The sequence below is a fragment of the Podarcis bocagei genome (genome assembly GCF_964188305.1).
Source record: "Podarcis bocagei genome assembly, chromosome: 13".
In the NCBI taxonomy this organism is placed as follows: domain Eukaryota; kingdom Metazoa; phylum Chordata; class Lepidosauria; order Squamata; family Lacertidae; genus Podarcis; species Podarcis bocagei.
Window position 1 is genome coordinate 26,107,111 of NC_138138.1, and position 23,454 is coordinate 26,130,564.

The 23,454-nt window shown below is 44.4% G+C and overlaps 1 protein-coding gene and 1 long non-coding RNA gene across 2 annotated transcripts in view; both read right to left on the minus strand.

Annotated features, from left to right (window-relative positions):
• JUP (junction plakoglobin) overlaps positions 1-4,033 on the minus strand; it is a 61,944-nt gene extending 57,911 nt beyond the window's left edge. The window contains exon 1 of the mRNA XM_081166277.1: positions 3,878-4,033. Coding sequence (XP_081022403.1) covers positions 3,878-4,032 — 155 coding nt within the window. The 5' untranslated portion in view covers position 4,033. The remainder of the gene's footprint in view (positions 1-3,877) is intronic.
• A 10,239-nt stretch (positions 4,034-14,272) lies between these two features.
• Positions 14,273-23,125, minus strand: LOC308571449. Its single transcript, XR_014001445.1, has 3 exons — positions 22,688-23,125; positions 17,930-18,110; positions 14,273-16,468 (listed from the first exon to the last, which is right to left on the minus strand). It is a non-coding gene; the product is annotated as an uncharacterized lncRNA (long non-coding RNA).
• Between the last annotated feature and the right edge of the window lie 329 nt (positions 23,126-23,454).

Sequence of the window (23,454 nt, forward strand, 5' to 3'; positions counted from 1 at the left end):
GCTACAAATACACTTCCTTGGTAGGGTGCCGGATTTTAGCGGAATATACGCAAGAACTACATATCTAAAAACCAGGTGAACAGAAATACAAAAGTCGGGGGGGTGTTATGGGGTAATCATCTGTGGAGCACTTATGGGTTAAGTGAGGACAACAAGAAAAAAATTTAACAACCCCATTTTCTGATTACAGAACTGAGAGGACATGCGGCTGTTCCAGAGGTACTGGATAACTTCAAAGCAGAGGTGAAATGCGAACCTTCATCTCCCAAGTACTAACAAACTACATCCTATTCACAGGATCATATCAGCTTCAGGAATTCTAGTCCAGCTCCCTGTATCCGAGCCCAACCTGAATAAGAAGAATTCAAAGATGGCTAACAAAACCAAAGTTCACACAAATCTGGTTAGGGTGTCATAATTATTTTTTTCCGCCCATAGAACATGGGGTCTCTCTTTAATGCACAATACCAGCTCCTTGCACACTGAAAGTAATATATATAATCTTCCTAGCATGCACAGTTAAGTACACCTGCTTATTCCAAGGTCATACAGAAGCTCTACCACAAACCCACGAAAATGAAATCTTAGCTGCAAGTGCCCACTTCCTTTTCTCTAATCACAAGAGTGTCATTCCTGTTTGCTCATACACACAATTTGTCCATTATATAAGTTGGTAAGAAGACAGCTGAGTATGAGTGGGGGGAAATGGAAGAGACAGGATACGCAAACAAAACAGGCTCCTCAGTGGCTTCTTGGTTTCCAGTTTCCCTCTACCAGAACACCGCCCAGCTTCTTGTGAAACACACCAAGGTTCCCACATGACTCACTCAGCATACAGACAAAGCAGCAAAATGTCTGGCATTCTGGGTCTTTAAAAACAATAATAGCACAGCTACGTCAGAAAGCAAACATGTCAAGACACTAATGGTTTAAGCAATAGGCCTAGCAAGAGGCAACATTCCTTCAGCTACAGAGGGTTTTCTTTTTTAACAGAGTGCCCAAGAAACAGTGGGCACGGGGAGAGTTAGGTTCACGCAAGAATATACCGCCTCCTGTAACTAATAGCAATTCCACAGCTACAGTGAAGTCCATTTTTCTCTTTTCAAACTTGCTTGAGAGAGAAGCACAATGATTACACACCAGCACCATACATAGCAGCCCCTCCCAGTTGCGAATTCTGACAGCTAATAAAGTAGATTTGTTCATCTCACTGAGATTCTCACACAATTTTGTGATCTCTTCACTAGTCTCTTAAATAACACAGCTTTCCAAAGAGACCAGTGCTGGGAACATTTGTTTAAGGGTGCCAATTTTGGTAAAAATCCAGTTTCCCCTTTCCAACAGCCTATTACCCTGTGTAACATAACTTTAGCTTTGTTCCACATTAAGGGGATCTAGGTAATTTGTAAGGAGAGCTCATAGTTCTGGAACCTGAGACATTGCTTATATCCGCCCCCCCTTTTTTTAAGCCCATACATATACTGTAGTGCACATATGAGTATGTATATGTGTGTGTGTGTGTGTGTGTGTGTGTGTGTGTGTATGTGTATTGTTTTTATGTATAATTTTACAACTTTTAATTGACACCATCACTCCCTTGTAAACTATTGCTGCCTTTTATGTTTTTCTTTTCTTCTGGTCTATGACCGTAATAAACTATTCATTCATTCATTCATTGCTTATATCCATATTAATGCAGAAACAGTTGATATTCAAATCAAAACAGTTAATTGCAGAGCACATTTAGAGGCACTCTAAGAGGCCCTTCAAAGATCATCAAAATTACTTCCTGAAAGTCATCAGAAATCAATTGACATATTGTTGGTCTCTCCACAGTAAGCTAAGGTTTATTTCACACTGAGATTTGGTGAGGTAGGGAAGAGCCTTTGGAAGGAGGAGAGGGTTTTCACATCTCTGTACCTACTTGCCATTAAAAGGAAGAATAATCTGATTATTTTGTTCTGACCAGGACAATTATGAAAGGCATTTTTGCTGATTTCTGTGAGCAGTTCCACAGCTTAAAGAAACAGACATTCAGTTATCCCAAATATGCCTGAAATCCCAATGGCCATCATATTAACTCCTTTAATTACTTGCACTTTATAGGGAATGAGAGTACAGAATTGCTTCTTTCTTCAAAAGAATTCTATTAAAATGGCTGAGGGATGGTGAGTAATTTGCTTCTGGGACAACACTGATCAAAGGGCGTGTCTGGGAGCGGCATTACGAAACTGCAACATACAACAGGGGAATACATGACACAAACTCCACAAATGCTCTTTAAAATCATAAATGTGAAAAGTACCAAGGAGACTGCCACTCCTTATTCGCATAGGAATATTAAGTCACACATTACTTTTAACGCTACACACTTTTCAGCTGGACACAGGCAGGTGGTATAGACAAGCTTCACTCCCTTCACCACCAAACAGAATGCTACTGAACTGTCACATATAGAGACATGGACTATTTATGCCTTGACTTTCAATCCAGTGCAAGACACAAAAGCCCACAATTTTAGGAAAGCAGATTCTTGCAAAATTCAAAGAAAAGACACAAAAGTCAAAGACACAACCCTAACTTTCCTATAAAATTCACGCAACTTGCCACAAACATGATCTTTCCTCATACCATGTAAACAAGCATATTTGCTTTCACTCATACTGCCAGCGTTCCTCATTATTCTGGAGACAAAAACCCATGACACTTCCAAGGGCACCAACCCCCAAATAGAAACAAGCACAACTCCAAACTAAAGGATCTTCTTGAGATTATCTCTCCCAATTAGTTTAGCCATCTACTGCCTTCCCTTTCCCACCAGACGGAACTCCCTGAATCCACAATCTGTAATGGTTTGCCCTTCTCAACTTCGGGAAACACTTCCCGCAGTGGACATCCATCCCGACCCCACATCACTAGCCATAACAGAGATCCTCCCTGCCAGCCTTTCTCTCCAGCCCTTGAATCTCTCCCCCACTGACCCATAACCCCAGCCTAGGAGTCAAGGACGATCCCTTCCCCATCCCTCAATATGCTTTGCAGCCCCCATGGGCTCGCTGCTATTTCCAGCTGCCTGTCTCCCCCCATCTGCTCCCGAACTAGTCCACATCACAACCTTGTGCGCTGCACCCCCGTGTCCTCACACTGCATGAACCCCCCACCATCCGACCCCCGCCTTGCACCCAACAGCCCCATAACCCCTGGAAGTGCAAAAGCGTCCAGCACAGCCCCTTTAGACCAACAGGAGGCCATGAAGGCAGCCCCTCCCTGTCCAGCTCGTCCCCTTCTAATCCAAAAAAGGGGGCTCTACAAAAAAACACAACCCCACAGATACAGTCCCCATAACGGTGACCCCCACTCCTCCTCAGAAAGCACAGGCCTTAGATGCCCTTAAGGCGCTAACGCTTTCTTGCCTGTCCCCCAGCCCCACAATACGACCCCCACCCAACCCCCGGGACCTTTTCGCCCACCCACTCCAGGGCACTCCCCGTCCTCGCTAAGACCCTTCTGTGACTCACAGGAGGTTGGCTCCCTTGCTCCCACCCGAAAAAGCACCACAAGGCTTAACCTTTGCTCGCCAGCCTTGCTCCTGGGAGGGAGAAAGAAGTTTCGGGTCATGGGCTCCACTCACCCCCCCGACCCCAAATCCCTCCGCATTGACTTCAATGCAAGTCCCTCCTCGGTTCTTACTTTGCAGTTGTAGTTTCCTCCCTAGCAACTCCCCTCTAACCTGAAGAGGAAACCCACCCGCTTTCCCCGCCAAGGGCCGCCGCTTCCCGCCAGCGTCTCCTCCAGAGCCCACCTAGGGCGCCCCCCCCCACTTCCCTCCAGGGACCCTCGGCCCACGCGCACCCCCCCCACCCCTCCGACGACCCACCTGCCGGCCCCGTCGCCACCGCCCTGCTCGCCTCTCGCTCCGCTCCACCCCGCGCCGAGTGACTCGCTCCAACGAACAATAGGGGTGAACAGAGACCTTGCCGGAGCCCAGCCCTGATCCCCATGGACACAGGCCACGCCCCCCGAGACCCTCATTGGCCGTGGCGCTGGCGAGGCGGGGGGGGGAGGAGAGGCCTCCTCTCCCGCCCGCCACGCCCTGGGCTCGGTGTTTTAACGCCTTGATTGGAGGCGAAGGATAGGTGGCGACGGCACGCGGGGGAGGGGGGGAAAGGGTGGAGTCTGGAAGGGCGGGCGCGCGGAGCCGGGCAGGTGTGGGCGGGGCCAGCGAGAAGGGGCGGGGTTAAGTAAATATCGGCGGAGGGATGGGGATTTTGTGAGGCGAAACGGGGGGGGCTTCAATTTTCAGCCGTTGGAGGAGTGTTGGGGGGGGCGCTTTAAAAGCCGTATTGTGAGTGGGGGGGGTCCAAAGAAAGTGATAATGAATTGGGAGAGGGATACAACTGGGAGCCTTTCAGGGGTAGTTTGTGTAGAGAAAAAGGGGAAGAGGATTCGTCAAAAAGGTTTTCTGCTGGGAGGGAAAAGTCATGAGAGAAAATTGGGAAGCGGAGGTTTTTTTTGGGGGGGTAGGTGGTTTTATGTACAAGAAGAAATGGGTAAGTTGAAGGGAATTATTTTGTGAAGATTGCAGGTGGGGTGGGGGCAGGGACGCGGACTTATAAAAAATATTGGGGGGGGGCCGGGAAAGCTCATGAATAATAAATAAGCTCATGAATATGCAAATAAAGTGGCTCCGGCCCTAAATAGGGCAAGCCACACCCCCCCAGCCAGCCGATTGGCTGGCTGGGAGGTGTGGCCAGTCGGGATTCCCCTGTTCTCGCGGGGGCTGAAACCGCCAGGAGGAAGGAAATTCCCCCCGGCAGTGCCTTGGCAGTGGCGGTGGTGCTGCGAAGCAGCGAGGCAGGAGCCCCCGCCCCCGGGGATTCCCTAATCTCGCGGGGGACGGCCGGGGCTCTCCCACTAGGGCGCGCGGCTGGCTGGCTGGCTGGCGAGGGAGCAGGTGGGGAGGAGGCGGGGGACGGCAGCGGCGCTCTGCTGGAAGGGCGCCCGAGATTATTGGGGGGCTGAGCCCCCCCAAAAATTTTTTTGAGGGGGCTCGAGCCCCCTCAGGCCCCATGGAGTCGGCGCCTATGGGTGGGGGGAGAGATGTGTGGGAAGCTACCTGGGCTGGCAGGGAAGTTTCGAGGGGAAACCTGTGGACTGAGAATCTATGATTAGTTGTAGTATAATTTGGGAAGGCTACTATTGAACATAGATGTTTTTCAAATAATAATAATAATAATATGGTTTTCAATTATATACATTTCAATCGTTTTACAGTCATTTTAACATTTCAAAACTCCCTCTTTCTGCGGTTCCTTTTATCATTTCCTGCATATTCTAAATTAACTTATTCTTTTATTCATCTACTTCAGTTATTTACTCTTATGAAACTGCAGGTTATTACAATAATCCTGCCAATGTCCGTATCTGTTTACAATTTCTTTGCACATATTCAATAAACCATTTCCATCATTTTATAAAAATGTTTGTTATCTTGATTTCTTATTCGTCCGGTAAGTTTCACCATTGCTACATAGTTCATAAGTTTTTGTATCCATCCTTCTTTTGTTAGGACTACTCCTTGTTTCCATTTTGGGGCAAATAACATTCTTGCAGCTGTAGTCGCGTACATGAATAAATTTTGATACTGTTTAGGTAGTTCTGCCCCTATAATTTCCAAAAAGAAAGCTGCTGGGGTTTTAAAAAAATGTTATTTTAAACATCTTTTTCAATTCATTATATATCATTTCCCAGTAAGCTTTAATCTTACTGCAAGACCACCACATATGATAGAAAGTACCTTCTTTCTCTTTGCATTTCCAACACTTACTCAATTTTGATTTACACATTTTTGCTAGTTTACTCGGTGTTAGATACAGTCTGTATAACATTTTCATATAGTTTTCTCTTAAACGATAGCATGCTGTAAATTTTATATCCATATTTCACAATCGTTCCCACATTTCCATATCCATAGTATAACGAATATATATTGCCCAGTGTATCATTGAAGATTTTACTTGCTCATCCTTTGTCTCCCAATCCAAGAATATCTTATACATTTTAGACAGCATTTTAACATTATATTCCAACAGATCTCTCTTCAATTGTGATATTTGTTCCCCAAACCCTTGTTTCATATCTTTCTTAAATTCTTCATTCAAATGAGGATATTGTATCCATTGTATTCCTGATAAATCCTTAAATTCTTTTAATTTAAACTCTCCTCCCTCTTGCTTTAATAAATTTCTATAAGTTGACCAACCTTTTATCATATTCTTTTTCTTGACCGCTATGGCTTCCAACGGTGATCGAACAAAGGTTTTCACAGGGAGGAAATGATTTGGAAAGAAAGGGGCTGTTCAGATAGATTTTAGATAGGAAACTTTGGAGGGGTGTGTCATTTTATTATTTCTGATCTGGAATTTAGATCATTTCATTAGGAAGCTGCCAGGTCAGACTTTCTATCTAGCCTAGCATTGTCTATTCTGGTCTCGGTTCTCCAGGGTCACAGATATTTCCCTTCATGGGCTTTGCCATCTCAGAGCAAAATAGGGTTTTGCACTTGACCATCTCCAGTATTGTAGGGGCATCCACAAGATGTCCTTCCTATCCCAGTGTTGTCCTAGACTTTTCTTTCTTTAAAAACATAAGTTTTCCAGTGTGGGGAGGTTTGGGCTTCCCAAGGATTTTAAAAATCCTAGAATAAAGATGAAATTGTGTGCATGCCCACATGGGAGACAAAGGGATACAAAATCACATTTTGCACCATTGTGCACCCCCCTCCCATCTGCTAACTGGAGCTTTTTAACTAGAGATGCAATGAACTGAATGTAGGATCTTCTGCCTGCAAAGCATATGCAATGCTATGGTCCCTCTTATTTAAGCAATGGGGATTTCACTGGCATAAAACAGTGAACTGTGCTATGTTCTTTAAATTGTAAATTGGAACCACAATCCACAAAAACCTTTTAAATGTTGATCTTTTAATCCATGGAATTACAGTGCTTCACAGTTTCACTTTGAGGCTGACCACATACATTCTTAACCCTTGCTACTTAAAAGCTAACAGGGGGTGGCTAGATGGGTAAAGGAAGCGATATTAAATACCTCCCTTTGTGAGGGCACATACAGTCTGAATGAAGGAGTAGTAAAATTGGTTTTGCTTTTTAAAGAAACAACAACAGCGCAAGCACTTCTGGATCTCTCCACTTTGGATAACTATCAGCCAGTTTCCATTCCCCCATTTGAGGCAAAGTTTCTGAGTATGTGTTGGCTACCCAGCTCCAGGTGTAGACAAATGATGCAGATAATCTTAACTCATTCTAGCCAGAGTTCTGACCTGATTTGGGAACTGAAAATGCCATTCTTGATGACTGGGACACAATGACAGCAAACTTCTTAGTTCTGCTGGGCCTCTCAATGGCATTTGGTGCCATTGACATATCCTTCTGGACCACCTTTTTGCATTGAGGCTATGGCACTGTATTTTGCTGGGTCTGATCCGGTCTGAAAGTTAGGTTCCAGAAGGTTGTGTTGGGGTGCTGTTCAGCACTTTGAGGGAGCAAGATTTCTCAAGGGTCCATGTTGCCCCAAGAGCCCTTTACAGTAACAGTAGTAGTCTTCATGTTTTTAAGGACTCGGAGCTATCTTTAGTTCAGAGATGTGTTTGGGGATCAGGTCAATTTTTAATATATATTATTGTGACACACCTAAGGTGTAGATATGTTGGACTACAACTCCCATTATCCCTAACCACTGTCCATGCTGGCTGGGGTTGGTGGACAGTGGAATCCAACAGCATCTGGACAGGTTGTTTCCCACTCTAGTTCTAAATGAAATCACCAAGAGATATCTATAATGATCTGACAGCAGTATGATACCCAAACCTAGTGCTTTAAGGGGGGAAATGTGACGGTACTCACCATGACGTTGTTACAGTAAATGTCACACTTTTAGCATTGGGGAAATTTGGTGCCGGTACTGCATACTCTGGAGCACCCTCAGAAAAAAAGTGCTGCCCAAATCTACTGTCTGAACACTCTGGTTTGGATGGCTTGGGTGTGGAACTTGTTTCAGACAAAACAAGGTGCTTTGTTCAATAAGAACCTTGATACTGAGAAGGTTACAGTGGTGCCCCGCAAGACGAATGCCTCGCAAGACGAAAAACCCGCTAGATGAAAGGGTTTTCCGTTTTTCGATGCGCTTCGCAAGACGAATTTCCCTATGGGCTTGCTTCGCAAGACGAAAACGTCTTGCAAGTCTTGCGATTTTTTTCGCTCCCCCCCCCTTTTTCTAAGCCGCTAATAGCCTTTTAGCCGCTAAGCCTTTAATAGCCGCTAAACCGCTAATAGCGCTAATCCACTAATCCGCTAATAGGGTTGCTTCGCAAGACGAAAAAACCACTAGACGAAGAGACTCGCGGAACGGATTATTTTCGTCTTGCGAGGCACCACTGTATTTCCCCTGATCTGGATGGAATAGCACCCCTTCTGAAGGATCAGGTGTGCAGTTTGGGACCTTCCTAGAACTGGCTTTCCTAGCCAGGAATGCTTTTGCCCAACTATGCCTGGTGCATGAACGGCAGCTCCTCATGAAGAAGGAAGATCTGGACTTCCGGGTTAGTGCCATCAGCAATGGCGGAGTTCCTCTGACCGAGAGGAACCCGCTCCGTGAAAATCGGGTCTTGCCGCCGCGGCGAAGGCGGAGACCCTTTAAAAATCCCAGGCGGAGGAAGCCTGGGAACGTGGGATTCGGCTGACACCAGGAGCGCCTCCTCTACTCACAGGGAAACCCTTTTTCGGGGATCCGAAGCGACATGGGGTGAGTGGCGTGGTGTTTTGAATCAACCGCTACTTTTACAGAGTGAAGCCGCACAGCCGTTGCTGGAGAGCGCTGACTTTTTCCTGTGGACAATTGGACTCTAAACAAGTACCTGTGAGTAGAACGGAAAATTGGATTAAGAAACATTTTAATTTGGCACTGAAGCGGGAAGGTTCTAAACAGGAAGTCCGCCTCCCGTTTTTGTAAATAGATTGAAGCAAAAACTTTGCAAGCTAAAGTCTGGAAAGTCACATATAAAGGTCTAAATTTCCTTCCGTTATTACCACCAAAACCCCTCTTGGAAGCAGGAGAAAAGGGGGGGGGGATTTTTGACTGTTCAAGCCTGCAGGAGAGAGAGTAAAGATAAATTTCCACCGTCTCAAACCTGGGAACGGGGTGTCAGAGACAGAAATTTATGGGGAAGTTCATTGACTGTGAATGGAACGTCTTTTGACAGATATTTAAAAAAGAGAAACAAATTGATTCCAATGTTGCCTCTTGCATTCAAAAGAAACAAAATATTTGAAAAATGAAAGTAATTTTCTTTTGTTGGTCTTGTTTTCAAAAGATGGATACAAATAGAAATTGTCTCCTCTAGAGGAAGCTTGTTAAATTGTTGCTGGAGTCGATCTGGGGATTTCACAGCTGTGAAGATTAGGATCGTGAGACCAGACTGTTGCAGTTAAAAACTTTGGACAAACGGCGAATACCCATATAGAAACCATTCAGGAACCAACCCAGGAACCTGTTTTGACAGGGCAAGTGCAAGTGCAGAAGATAATGGAGGAGGTTGCTGTTGAACCTCAAGTAACACAAATGGAGAGACTCGAGGCCTTGCAGGAGCATAAGCCGCTGTTCTTGAAGTTTGAATCTGGAGTGGACCGGGGGGGTCTGGAGTTGTGAGGGCTCTTAATTTTGGAAGGACTTTGAAATATGCTTTTAGATACTTTCTGGATTACAGTGTTGACTGTGGGGAATGGGACTGTGGGGAATGGGCTGATCTGCTGAGGGGAGATGGAGATATTTTTGGATTGGAGTCCTCCCGAGACCTACCCCCCAATGAGAAAGGAAAGAAATTAAGAAAAAGATCAACAAAAGACAAAGTAAAGTGCAGGTATAAACAAGAAGAAGATCTGCAGAAGGGACATGGAAAAGACTTAAGAGCCTCGGACATAAGATCACCAGGTTGATGGACTAGATGGAATGGACAAGAAGGACTGACAAAATCCGAGACCAGGAAGAAGAGACGTTGGATGAAGATTGGAAGAAAGTTTTTAAAAAATTATTTTGAGAATTAGTGTAAACGAGTATTAGGAAAAATGTTGGAATGAAACTATTTGGCTTTAGTAGAAATGATATAAGGAGTTATGTACAAATAAGTATTAAGTTTTAAGGTTTTTTTATGGTAAGATAAGGTTAAATAAATTAAGGTAAATTGAATGACAGAATATAGTAAAAGATGGAAAGGATTTGTTGAGTTAATTAATAGGTTAGATCGTTAAGATAAATTATATAACAAAAATTGAGAAAGATGGAAAGAATTTGCTGAAACAATTAATTAAATTAGAATACAAAAAGGGAGGTGTGAGGAGGTCGATGAAACAATTAAATGAAAGATAAAGATATGGAACATTGGATGTGTGTTTTAATGTTATTGTTTTTTTGCGGTATTGTTTTTTTATGCTTTTCCTTTTATGTATTGTAATGTATGTTTTGTCAATTTTTTTGTTGTTTTCTTTTTTCTTTTTTCTGTAATTCTTAAACTTCTAATAAATATCATTAAAAAAAGAAGAAGGCAGATCTGACCACTGTCACATACGAATGTTTTGATTGCATCCAGGTTAGACTATTACAAGACTGCATCAGAGCCCAGTTATTTTGAGCATCTATAATTTGCTTAATTAAATTTTGTGCTTTCAATTATATTCTGAGTTCAATTTGAAGTGCTGGTTGTGATCTTTAAAGCTCTAAATGGAATTGCTTGGGTTCAGGATACCCAAAATACAACTTGCCTATCTGTTAATTTCCTCGAGTGACAGCTTTGTTCTGCATTCTGCTTTTCTCTGAGGTCCTGCTTGTCAGCATGTGGGATAGGTGTTTCACCATAGTAGTAGCCAAGCTCTGGAGTATACTTCCTTGATATCAGTTTGGCTCCTTCACTGTTCCCCATCCTGATGGGCTGTAAAGACTTGTGTTTTCCTTCAGCTTTTAATTAAAACTGAATTCTTATGCTTGGTGTTGGCTATATATTGTTTAGTGTTGGCTATATATTTTTGGTTCTTTGAGATTTGAACTGTTATTTTATTATGCTTATTGTTCACAACTTTGGTGACCTTCTGTCCCAAAATAGTAAAGAAATGAATTTTACTTACATACAAAATGTTCTGATTTAGTTGGATTGTGCTGCAAATAAAAGACTATCTTATTTTAACAAGCTCTCTTCAGGTATAAATTCAGTTTTGGGATAATATCAGATAAACCCTGCAAAAAGGCAGGGTTCTTACCAACTTCATCTCGGGCATAATTTCTAACGTCTATGACCAATTTTCCCCCTGTGTCTTAAGTTCATTTCATCATATAAATCCTCATATACATGGTCAAATACCACCAGTGGAATTAGAAAGTCAATAAACGTCCATTTTTTTATATTCACAGTAAAACGTAGTACTTCCAGAATAGTAAATTAGGAGAACTGCAATTCCAGCTGACAGGGTTGATATACCAACCAGTGATAATGAACCTTATAGAAGTTAACACCTGCGGTGGTAAAACACTGAATCCCTTGCTATGTAATATAATGCTCTCCCATGCACCACAATAATTATAACTGCTGCTAATAGCTACTGTAGTGGTTGATCATATATACACACCTGACAACACCTACCATCACCAATAGTGTAACATCTCCAAAGGCCTTTTCTTACTTTCTTCAAAACATGAACAGAGAGAAGGAACTGTGCAACGAAGAGTGACAAAGACAAAATTGAAAACAAAATTGCCTTTTTTTACGTCAGATTCCAAAGCTGGGGGAGAAATTGAGAAAGACATTTTCCCCAACAATGGAAGATGATAAAGGACTTCCCATTAGAAAGCAATGAGGGAAAATGGTGCCTGACCCGGGGGAGAAAAGGCGCACAAGCTAGTTCGAATAACATCTTGAAGTGCAACAACTTGCTGCCGTCTCCTAGAGGAAACTGATTAATGAATCCCCAGCTGCTACTACAGAGCCTTTATTGTGGACAAATATTGCCTCTCTCCACCTGAGATTTTTTCCTTGGTCACAATTTGTCTGGCTCTTGATGCTCATATAACATCATGAATTTCAGATGTCTATGGAATGGTGTCTATTTAGTTGTTGGAGGTGCTTACAAAGTCAGATTGAAAATAGGACATGTTTTCTGGTAAACAAAAAGCAGTTATAAATATTAGTTGCACAGAACAAGAGGCGTCTGCAGGTATGTACCGTATGTGCCTATCATTGATTAATACTAGGATTTTGCCACTGGATTACAGCTGGAGCTTCCACTGTTAGTAACCTAATATTGTTATAAGGTTCATACTTCTTCATGGTATACCTGTATGTATATTTAAGAAGTCTCATAATCTTTTCTCTAAAAGTTATAACATCTCTAGCAAAGTTTGTACACCGCTTCGTGAGGAAAACCCATTGAGAAGACTAAACATACTAACTATGCAGTATGCACCAAGTCTGAAGAACAAGGTCAAATAGAAAAAAACAGGTTTAGTATTTATTTTGTAGCATAGAACTTTACTGTCCCTGAGCTTTGCCAAACTGTGAGCATCTCTAGATATTAGATGTTCTTCTTCAGGCGACAATGCAAAGGCCAGGATTAAGCAAAGGTTATTTTTTTATTTCCTAAAGGTTCTTCTCTATCCAAAGTCCTCTTGAATTCACAGAGCAGCAGTGTCAATAAAAGCATGTTTGAATCCTGGCAAAATAAGAACACTCCTTATGGGATTTAGAGGCCTGAACTGGCTGGGGGTCTGGGTAGCCTTGTTCTGCTTCCAGAAATGGAGAACTTCACACAGAATTATAAGACTAAGAGAGACTATTGATAGAGAAACTGTTTTTGAAAGCCTCAACTTTTTAACATTCCTGATGCGCTGTAGCCCTTTCTATACCCATCTTTTGCAAACAAAGCTGATTTGATAATGCTTCCTTGCCCAACAGAAATGTAATTGCAATGGGCTTTCATTTTAAGGTAAAGGTAAAGGTACCCCTGCCCGTACGGGCCAGTCTTGCCAGACTCTAGGGTTGTGCGCTCATCTCACTCTATAGGCCAGGAGCCAGCGCTGTCCGCAGACACTTCCGGGTCACGTGGCCAGCGTGACAAGCTGCATCTGGCGAGCCAGCGCAGCACATGGAACGCCGTTTACCTTCCCGCTGGTAAGTGGTCCCTATTTATCTACTTGCACCCGGGGGTGCTTTCGAACTGCTAGGTTGGCAGACGCTGGGACCGAACGACGGGAGCGCACCCCGCCGCAGGGATTCGAACCACCGACCATGCAATCGGCAAGTCCTAGGCGCTGAGGTTTCATTTTAGGTAGGTGCTATTAGAAGCACAATATGGGTGTTTTCTTTAAATATATATAATGACATAGTTATTAACACTTGTCCCAAACACCTCAGGTATTTGTCGCTATCCACGAACATTTAAAAAGGCTTTGAAAGTTGGTAGTGCAGGGATGAAATAGTCTCAGTGTTACTCATTGCTTGTCAATGTGGAAACTAAATAAGCACATATTATGTATAATTAAGTACGTGATCCCATTGCACCTCTGCAGACACTCTAGCTAGTAGCTAGATTGCCTGTGTTCCATATTCCTGTCTGTGGTCAGTTTTCTAGTTGCTCATGTACATCTTTAATTTTAATGCACTCAGGGATCGGGTCTATGAACATTACAATTCTGCTGCATGGATGAGGTCACCCACTGAGAATTGCAAAACTGTTAGTATGCTGGTATTGTTAAAGGGTATGAAAACCCACCCTGTAGACTTTGCTGTGTTGTTTTACTTTGCTTTCCAATGGGGATGTACAGATAACCTTTGCAGATTGACCTTCTAACATTGCTTACTTTCGCTCAGGTAAACACAGTAAACATTTTGAACAAATTCAAAACCAGAAAAAAAAGCTAGAATCCATACTCGGCTTTTCTAATATTCCAAATTTTGCACCTGATATTCAGCTAAAGGGAAAACTAGTATAGTAAATTATTTATCTAGAAACTGTCAAACTAAACACTTTTCTAATTGGGGATTGTAGGGTTTTGTTCGTTTGTTTTAAAGACTCAAATGAAACAACATAACTGGAAATGTTAAAAAATAATATAATTAATTTTATTCAATTGCAGTTGACAAACATAATCAAATCTATTTAAAAGCAAATTCAAGTTAAGAAAATTTGGCTGAGAATAATTTTACTCAAATATTTTAGCGGAACAACTTGGAGCTATACACAGCTAAACCAAATTATATATTTTTAAAAATGGAATATATGCAAAAAATCAGCAAATGTGATTTAGATACATTTGCTAGTTAAGGAAATGTGTCTGTTGCCTTGTTTATCTGATTATCATACCATCCAACAACAAAAACACATTAATTTTCCAGCTTTAGCTGAAAATGAATTTTGCTCATAGGCTTAAGTCTCAGCAGGCCCTCTACACAAAGTAAGCAGGTATTACTGTGTTAAAAACAGCATGACATGGGGCGCTTCCAGAATATTGCTATTTTGTGAGTATGATTCAGTTGAATTGCTAGGAAATTCAGGTTGCACAATTAAAGTGGATTTAGGCTCTTGTGTAACAAACCCACTTCCCAAAAAATTTGAATTTTTTTCAAGGAAGGCGGCAAGGAAATGCATTAGAAAGTGTGAGATAACAATGGCTTGACACAATATTCTATAACCTCCCTGTAAAATTTGTTGCAAACCAAGCAGGATGAGTACTCAATAAACAGATTGTCTGGAAAGTGACCATGGTAAAGGGCACTTGCAAAATCTGATTCAGTCCATATGGACATTGCCAATGATGCCAGAGCTACTCAGCTGCTTTGAAAGACACGTTCTGTTAAATATGTTGGCATCTTGAAGCAGTGTTGTTGTAAGCATGTGGACCTTTCCAAATTAAACATAACTGCATCCAGCACAATATTGCATGTTTATATACTTTCAGCCAAAGGAAGCTGATTAGTCAAGAATCTCTTATTTTCTGGGGCAAACATGAAGGGCTTAGCTTTAGCTGCAGCTCAAGAAGAGGTGGCTTTTTTGTGGCCATCCTTGTTGGACTCCACATCCCATCAGCCACAACTAGCATGGATAATATTCAGGGACGCTAGGAGTCCAGCAACATTTGGAGGACCACAGGTTAACCACCCCTGGTATACGTAGTTCAGAACCTGTTTTTCAATGCAACTCCATAGCCCAGGGACATGTGCAATGATAGTAAATAAAAGTGCATTTTAACATGTGCAACGTATATTCTGCTCAGTACTACAATATAATTATAGTCAGCCACCACCCATTTAGGATTTGTTTTTTTAAAAAAAGGATGTGCAGGGAAGAATATGTGATTTCCAAGCAGACACAAGCCCTAAAATTTCTTGTTTTGAATTTCATGCTGCCAGTTGGACAACAGATATGGCTACAGAACAATACAATCGACACAAGACAAGTTTGCTTTGACTTGGTGGCTGTTTTGTTTGATGGGGTCGCGTTACCTCAAAACCAAATAACTCAGCCACTGGCTTAGCAAATTTACACGGTCACGATTTTCACGGAGTATCTGTTTTCCTCATATTCCCTTCTACGTACTGATTAATCAACTGGACGACAATTGATAACAAGAGGCAAGCATTTCTCTTTGTCTGGCTCCTGGTGTTACATCCCCTACCCAGGGACGGCAGACAAGAATTGTCTTCCCCATCCTCCACCCCCACCCCTTATGTTAAGCAACGGCCAAATAATGACATTATCTGCCAATGCACTTAGTCGCTGGTGCCTTAGACAGCCTCTGGGAGCTGTGCTTTAATTATAACTGCATTTCCTAACAGGCTTCAGTTCATATCCCCATTAAAAAATATCAATGCACAGCAGCATTTGCGCGACACAAGGCCTGTCTGCCCTTCCCTCTGCGGAGTTCAATGGAAGCTGCTAATCCACAGTGGGGAATAGGCTATAGCTGGTCTACATCTAAGGCCTTTGAAGATAAAGCTTCAAGAATCCCGAATTCAAAGAAGCATCAGGCTCAGACGGGGTCAGCTCATCCCCGCGGAATGCCTCATGAGCTAGCTAGAGGGCTATGACAGTGTGTCTTGGTGCAGCGGAACAGCCACATTTAGCTACTATGCCCAGGGAGTAAATGGTAGTCAAATTTAGGGTCAAGAAGAAATTTCTCCCCATTTTAAAACAGCTTAGTGGTTCTGATGGTTTTTGGCCTCATACGGCGTCCTTTCCCCCTCGAATGAACCCGGCGGGCTTTGTTTCAGAGTGCATTATTGCAGACCTTCTCTTCTTTGACACGTGGCATGGGTAACATTCCTGCTCCTTGAGACGTTGAATCCTGGTCTCATTTTAAATACCTGCTGAAAGTGGTGTTTGAAGTAGCTCCTTATTGTAATGCTCCGTTCCTGCCATTGAAAATGAGGGTGAGAACACATTTTAATGAAGGTCGCTCAAGGACAAAACACCTTGTAATGTTGAGGCATAATGAGGAACATCAAGCTTTCTATAAACTAGGGCATGAAGCAGTCCATTATGGAGAGCCACAGGTTTGTCGGAGATGGAGCTGATCTCTGGAAGAACTGGAGTTTTTCTGGGATACTGCCTGTTCTTCTGCATTGTGTGAAACTAAAAGAAACACTGAATTCATTTGTAGCCCTTTTCAAATTGGTTACAGAGATTGCTAAGGTTTTAAAACTAGTTATCACTATTATGATGATTATTACTATTCTTCACCCGATGTTTCATGCTATTAAATAATTTTTTCATCTGGAATGCTTTTGCAGCTTTCATGTTTGTTAATATTTTCCATGACCTATTTGATAGATTTGCAACAGCCTATGGCCATTTAAGCAAATAATTTCATTTGCTGGCCTACCCTATGGACCTAGGGAGGAATTATTTATAGAACAGGAGTGTCCCAAATAAGAATCCTGAACTGCCTAGAAAAGGAGCCATTCCTAAGATATCATGTAAGATTGTATTCAACACTAGTCCTTTTCAGTGTAGACCCACAGAAGTTAATTAATTTAGCTGCATTAATTTCAGTGGGTCTATTCTGAGTATGACCAGCATTGACTACAACCCTATGACCTTTGTGTGTGCATTTTGCCTGCTGGTGCAGAAATACAGTGCTTTGTAGTGCCTAAAACAGGCAGAGGCAAACTCCGGCCCTCCAGATGTTTGGGACTACAATTCCATCATCCCTAGCTAACAGGACCAGTGGTCAGGGATGATGGGAATTGTAGTCCCAAACATCTGGAGGGCCGGAGTTTTCCTATGCCTGGCCTAAAATGTAAAGGCACAATTGCCTGCAGATACAGTCATACCTCAGGTTACGTTTGCTTCATGATACGTTTTTTCTGGTTGTGTCCCGTGGAAACCCGGAAGTACCAGAAAGGGTTACTTCCGGGTTTCGCCGCTCGTGCAGGCACAGAAGTGCTAAATCGCGCTTTGCACATGCGCACAAGCACCAAATCGCACCGCGCACCTGTGCAGATACGGCGCTTCAGGTTGCGGGCTTTTCATGTTGCAAACAGGCCTCCGGAACGAATCCTGTTCAGAACCAGAGGTACCACTGTACACACACACTTCTTCTGCCTCCACTTGTGAGCATAGCCAGTATCTCACGAGACAGGAACAAGAGACAAACTTGACTTTAGTAAAAATCCAGCCCACCAAACTCCTACCCTGCCAATTAGGTTCTGGGCTTTCCCTGACATTCCACAATTTGTTCTCCATGCTGCGGCTGATAACATCTCATCAAAATCCTTGTCTCTTTCAAAGTGTGTGCCACACTTAGACACATGGTTACAATTAGTACTGGTAGAAGTACACAGGAGGCTGTTTTTCCTTTGCAGAACTCTCACCGTCAGCTATGCCTCGGTTTCTATGTGGTGTGGCAAGACAGATAATGTTCCAGTAGTCTGGTTCTTCTGCCCTGGGTGGAGGCTGCACCGCTCCATTCCCAACCCTGCCTTTGCTCTGCTGTCACAACACAATGGACAATACCAGGCAATGTGATCAGGAGATTGCTAGCGCAGCAACAGCCTGCAGGAAGGAGGAAGATGCGTCAAGTACCAGCCCCTCCGCACCACGCTAAAAGCTTCGATTGTTTGGCTGCGTTAACAGGAAGATGGGAAACCACAAAGCCCATTAGCTTCATGAAGAAAGCTCCTAAATCATTAATGGCAAAAAAAGTCAACTCCCAGCAGCTGGCCACAAAGTCACTGGCCTCAGTATCCTACCAAACCACACTGTACAAGCCAACATACTTTCTTGTGCCACTTTGCTCCTGTTTTCTCACAATTGCCATTTAATTGAATAAAAAAAAGAAAGACAAGTGTAGCTTGGAGAATGAGTTGCCGGCCACAAGAGGCCCCTTGTAACTTTAAGCGCCTGCTTGGAAAAGGTTGCCCCCTGCAACCTTTTCCCATCATAGTGCTATGGTAAGAGAAAAGCTGTCTTTGGCTGAATGTGCCCTTCCACGCAGGCACACGCGGCATTTCCAGACATCCTCAGGGATCCGATTGCTTCTGTGATGACCGGAACACTGATTACTGATTCGAGCCAGCAAGTGAGAGTGCACTGACTTCAGTGCAGATCTTGTATCCTACTTTACAGAAGATGGCCCTCTGTTTGAAGGGTTATCTGGCTCACGTTCAGATAAGAACCCCAAGAAGGGAAAGGAAGCAGGGGCCTTGAAACTGCCCATCAACAGTTAGCACACAGCTCAGCAAGCATACAGGTTATTCGCTTACAGATTTCCCCCACTATGGGAGGGCGGGGTATAAATAAAAAAATATTATTATCATTATATTATTATTATTATTATTATTATTATTATTATTATTATTATTATTAAAATTGCACTGGTTATTTCTAAATTTGCATCTACACACTGAGAGCATGCAAAGTCTACGTGGTCTCTTTTGTCCTCTCTTTTATGATGAATTTTCTCTTTCCGGCACTCCACTTTTTCTGCAGACTACACTTAGGATTCTTTGGGAGTGGGGGAGATAATTAAATTGGAACAAAACGTATATATACATTTGTCTTGAGGAACCACTCCTGAGCAACTCTCCAGGACAAAGCTGTAAGTAGGGCGGCTGGATGCACCAGAGTTCTCAAACCAAAGGACTCACCGTCAAAACTGCCCAAATCAGAGCCTTTGATTTGTAATAGGTGTGAGCAATTCCGTATGTCTGGTTTACACCACCTTTGAGCCTCTTATACAATCTCTGCAGGGGCGCCGACTTATAAAAAATATTGGGGGGGCCCATACCGGGGTCCTGCCGCTGGTTCGCTCGGGTAGCCGGGAGAACGCAGTTCGAGGTGGCGGTGTTGGGGAGAGACCCTCGCTCAGGGCGCCACTAGACTTGGCGGCCGGCGGCCTATCTGGGGGGTTTTGGAGCGTATTTCGGCGGAGCGATTGGGGAGGAGGGGGCTTGTTGCCGGATTCTTCAGCTGAGCCGGAGATCCGCTGCTGGGGGTCCCTGGGCCGAGTTGTGAGCACGGCCTGCTGAAGGGAGATCCAGCCGATTGCGCGACGGGGACGGCCGGGGCTCTCCGGCTAGGGCGCGCGGCTGGCTGGCTGGCGAGGGAGCAGGTGGGGAGGAGGCAGGGGTCCTCACTCTCTTAGGAAACGCACCCGCGCGCCCGATTGCCACGAAGTTCGAAGGGTGCGTGTGTGGAATTAAAAAGCAAAAACGAGATACGGGCAGGGCAGGCAAAGAGTTTTCTGCAAGAGGATGGAGGGCAGGTTGAAGAGAAAATCACTCAGGATGAGACAGTCAAATCAGCCATGATAAAATGGGCTCAGGATATTGGGTATAACATCATGTTTGAGGACTAGGAAAGGTTATGGACCACCGGAATGAAATTCACGGCATGTAATGCCTTGAAGGAAAATATTATGAAAATGATTTATAGGTGGTACATGACCCCAGTCAAGCTTGCAAAAATATATCACCTGTCTGATAATAAATGTTGGAAATGTAAGGAGGCTGAAGGGACATTCACCTCTGGTGGACTTGTCCAAAAGTGAAGACCTTCTGGGAAATGATCTATAATGAGTTAAAAAAGGTATTTAAGTATACCTTTCCCAAGAAACCAGAGGCCTTCCTCTTGGGCATTGTTGGCCAGAAAGTGTTAAAGAAGGATAGAACTTTCTTTATGTATGCAACTACAGCAGCAAGAATACTTATCGCAAAATATTGGAAGACACAAGATTTGCCCACACTGGAAGAGTGGCAGACGCAATTGATGGACTACATGGAACTGGCTGAAATGACTGGCAGAATCCGAGATTTGGGAGAAGAAACAACGGAAGAGGACTGGAAAAAATTTAAGGACTATTTACAAAAACAATATAAGTTGTATGAATGTTAAGAATTTACACGATTCGGAAACTATAGCTTCAGCAATTAGATTTGGGAAACAGGAAATTATATTTTAAGTAAGAAAAGGTCAAAATCTAAGGTAATACTATGTTTAATTTAAGATATAAGTAACTGATGAAAAGTATGTTAAATTTAGAGGTATAGTATTTGAAAAGTACAAAATAAGGTACGAAACAAGGTAATAATTTGCTGATATCTTTATTATAAAGAATGCGGGGTAAGGGAGATGCGAGGAAGTCCAGTTAGTTATATAAAAAATGTGTTGAATGGTTGGTTTTCTTTTCTTCTTTTTCTTTTTTTCTTTTTCTTGTTCTTTTACTTTTTTCTTCAGTGTATGTTTCTAACTTTGTATTTGAAAACTTAATAAAATATTTATATATAAAAAAAGAGAGAGAGAATCCTTTCACTTTTCTGGGGCGCAGGGAAGTCTCAGAGCCGGAGGTTGGGGAAGGGACCCCCTTTGCTCTGCCCTCTTCTCCCGTCTTAGATTCGCATGGGGGTCCCCGCCCGAGCTTGCCTGGCCACCGGGCCACACAAGGGCCGTGCTCTAGGCGGCGCACCTTGCTAGCCGCGCAGCTATCCTCCGCGGCTGCGGAGCGGCCCTGCGCCGGTGCCCAGCCCCTCTGGGCGCCCGCTGCGCTGCCAATGACAAGCGGGCGACGTCGCGGGCGGGGAAGGCGTCGCTTTCTTTCCCGATCCTGCATCCTCCCAGTCTTCCAGCCCTTTTTTGGGTTGGAAGCTCGTCTCGTTCGCCCTTCTCCTTTCTTCACCCTGCACGCAATTTTCCTCCCTCGTCTCCCTCCCCATTTCTCCTTCCTTCCTTCCTTCCTTCCTTCCTTCCTGACGGGCTTGGGCTCGGGCTCAGGCTCGGGCTCGGGCTTCGGGTCGGGCTCAGGCTCAGGCTCGGGCTCGGGCAGCCACAGCGTCGGCGGTGTTGGCGATCGGCGGCGCGGGGGGATGGCCCTCCCGGGGGAGCCGGCGCTGCTCAATGGGGTTGCCAAGGAGACAGGTCGGCCGCCCCCCTCCCCCGGCCCGGCGCCCCCCGCCGCGCCGGTGCCCGTTATCGAGCTGGTGCGCGCCGGGCGCCCTATAAAAGCCGCGGACGCGCCCACCGCCGCCCGAGATTATTGGGGGGGCTGAGCCCCCCCAAACGAATTTTTGAGGGGGCTCGGGCCCCCTCAAGCCCCATGGAGTCGGCGCCTATGAATCTCTGGGTGGGGCCAGTGGGTGCTTCCAGACAACCTGCTTGTTTAACACTCATCCCAATTTGCTTGCAGAGAGTTCAGACAAAGTTAGCTATTAATGAGCAATCACTCTGATTTCCTTGCAGAAAGACTAGATGACATTGCATCAAAGTAAGCACTTCCTGCTGCATTTTACATCACTTTCCTTCTCACAAAATATCTGGTCTTTTTTTTTGGGGGGGGGGTGAGTTAGTTGGACAAGAGCAGAGGTCAGCAAACTTTTTCAGAAGGGGGCCAGTCCACTGTCCCTCAGACCCTGTGGGGGGGGCGGACTATATTTTGAAAAGAAATAAAATGAACAAATTCCTATGCCCCACAAATAACCCAGAGATGCATTTTAAATAAAAGGACACATTCTACTCATGTAAAAACATGCTGATTCCCGGACCGTCCGCGGGCCGGATTGAGAAGGCGATAGGGTTGGATCTGGCCCCCAGGCCTTAGTTTGCCCACCCATGGACAAGAGCTTCAATGGCATGAACCAAATTTGCTAGTATGTGGCTGAATCAGACTCGAAAGTACCAAAGGATGTGCCCTTTATGTGAATGTTTCACCCTTTGTAATGCAGAAGAGAAAATGGTGGCTAGGCATTCTCTGGCTAGTCCCAATTGGACATTCACATATTAAATCATTTGAAGAGGGAATTTGTTTTAAACCATTTGTAAAATAAACAAATCAACAGCCCCCGTGTAATAGAGGAAAGAGCAGCACCTAGGAATTGAATTCTTCTTTCATTCCGGTTTCATTTCAAAACACTTTTTGCACAGCTCCCTTGAAATAAGGTTTCCTTGGAGGGATTGGAGTGTGGGTTACGTTGCCAGTATTTGCAGGTAGATTCTCCCTTTAGCACGGAATGTGGGTTTTAGGGATGGCTTCACAAATCTTCAGGAGAAATAAACAATGGATCTGTCTGTCGGACGAAGGAGAAATAAACAATGGATCTGTCTGTCGGACGAAGGGAATCTCCAGCTACCCATCTTACCTGGCAGTGGAAACAGCAGATGAATAGCCTGAAGGCATATGACGCAGGTTTTGACTGCTGAAGCTAAGCAGGCATTGATGTAAGCTGCTTGGATGTAAGTTGACTGAAACCTTCCAAAGAAGAGAGGGGAGTAAGTGAAACAAATAAGCAAAGCACAAGACAGAGTCCAAACAGAGTGGCCCTGCCACACCTCTGCTTCTTCTCCAATCTAGGGAAAGGTTTCTGGCTCTTTGGTGATGGTGTATGGCCCCAGGCGTCCCATAGAATGCTAGCAGGGGTCAGCAAACTTACCACGCCTTGGACCGGTGTCTCCAGCGCTGATTGCGTGGTGGGCCGGAGGACGGGGGAGCACGTGCACACATGCCATTTCCGGCGCACTTCTGGGTCAGAGGAGCACCGGAAATAGCTTGTGCGCATGTGCACCGGCCTCCTCCAACCCAGATGTGCACCAGAAATAACGCTTGCACATGCACACAACGCTTGCGCATGCACACAAGCTATTTCCAGTGCTCCTCTGACCCAGAAGTGGGCAGCTGCATAGCGCAGCGCCGGTAAGAGTGGGCAGCAGCAGCGGGCAGCAGGGGTTGCCGCAGGCCGGATAAACGAGTCCCTCGGGCCTTATCCAGCTTGCGGGCCTTAGTTTGGGGACCCCTGTGCTAGCCCATAGGACTCCCCACTCCTAGTCCTGCAGAGACAACCCACAACTAAAAACAGAAGCTGACCTTAGAAGGAGGAGCACTTTCTTCTACCATCCCATCTGCCAAGGC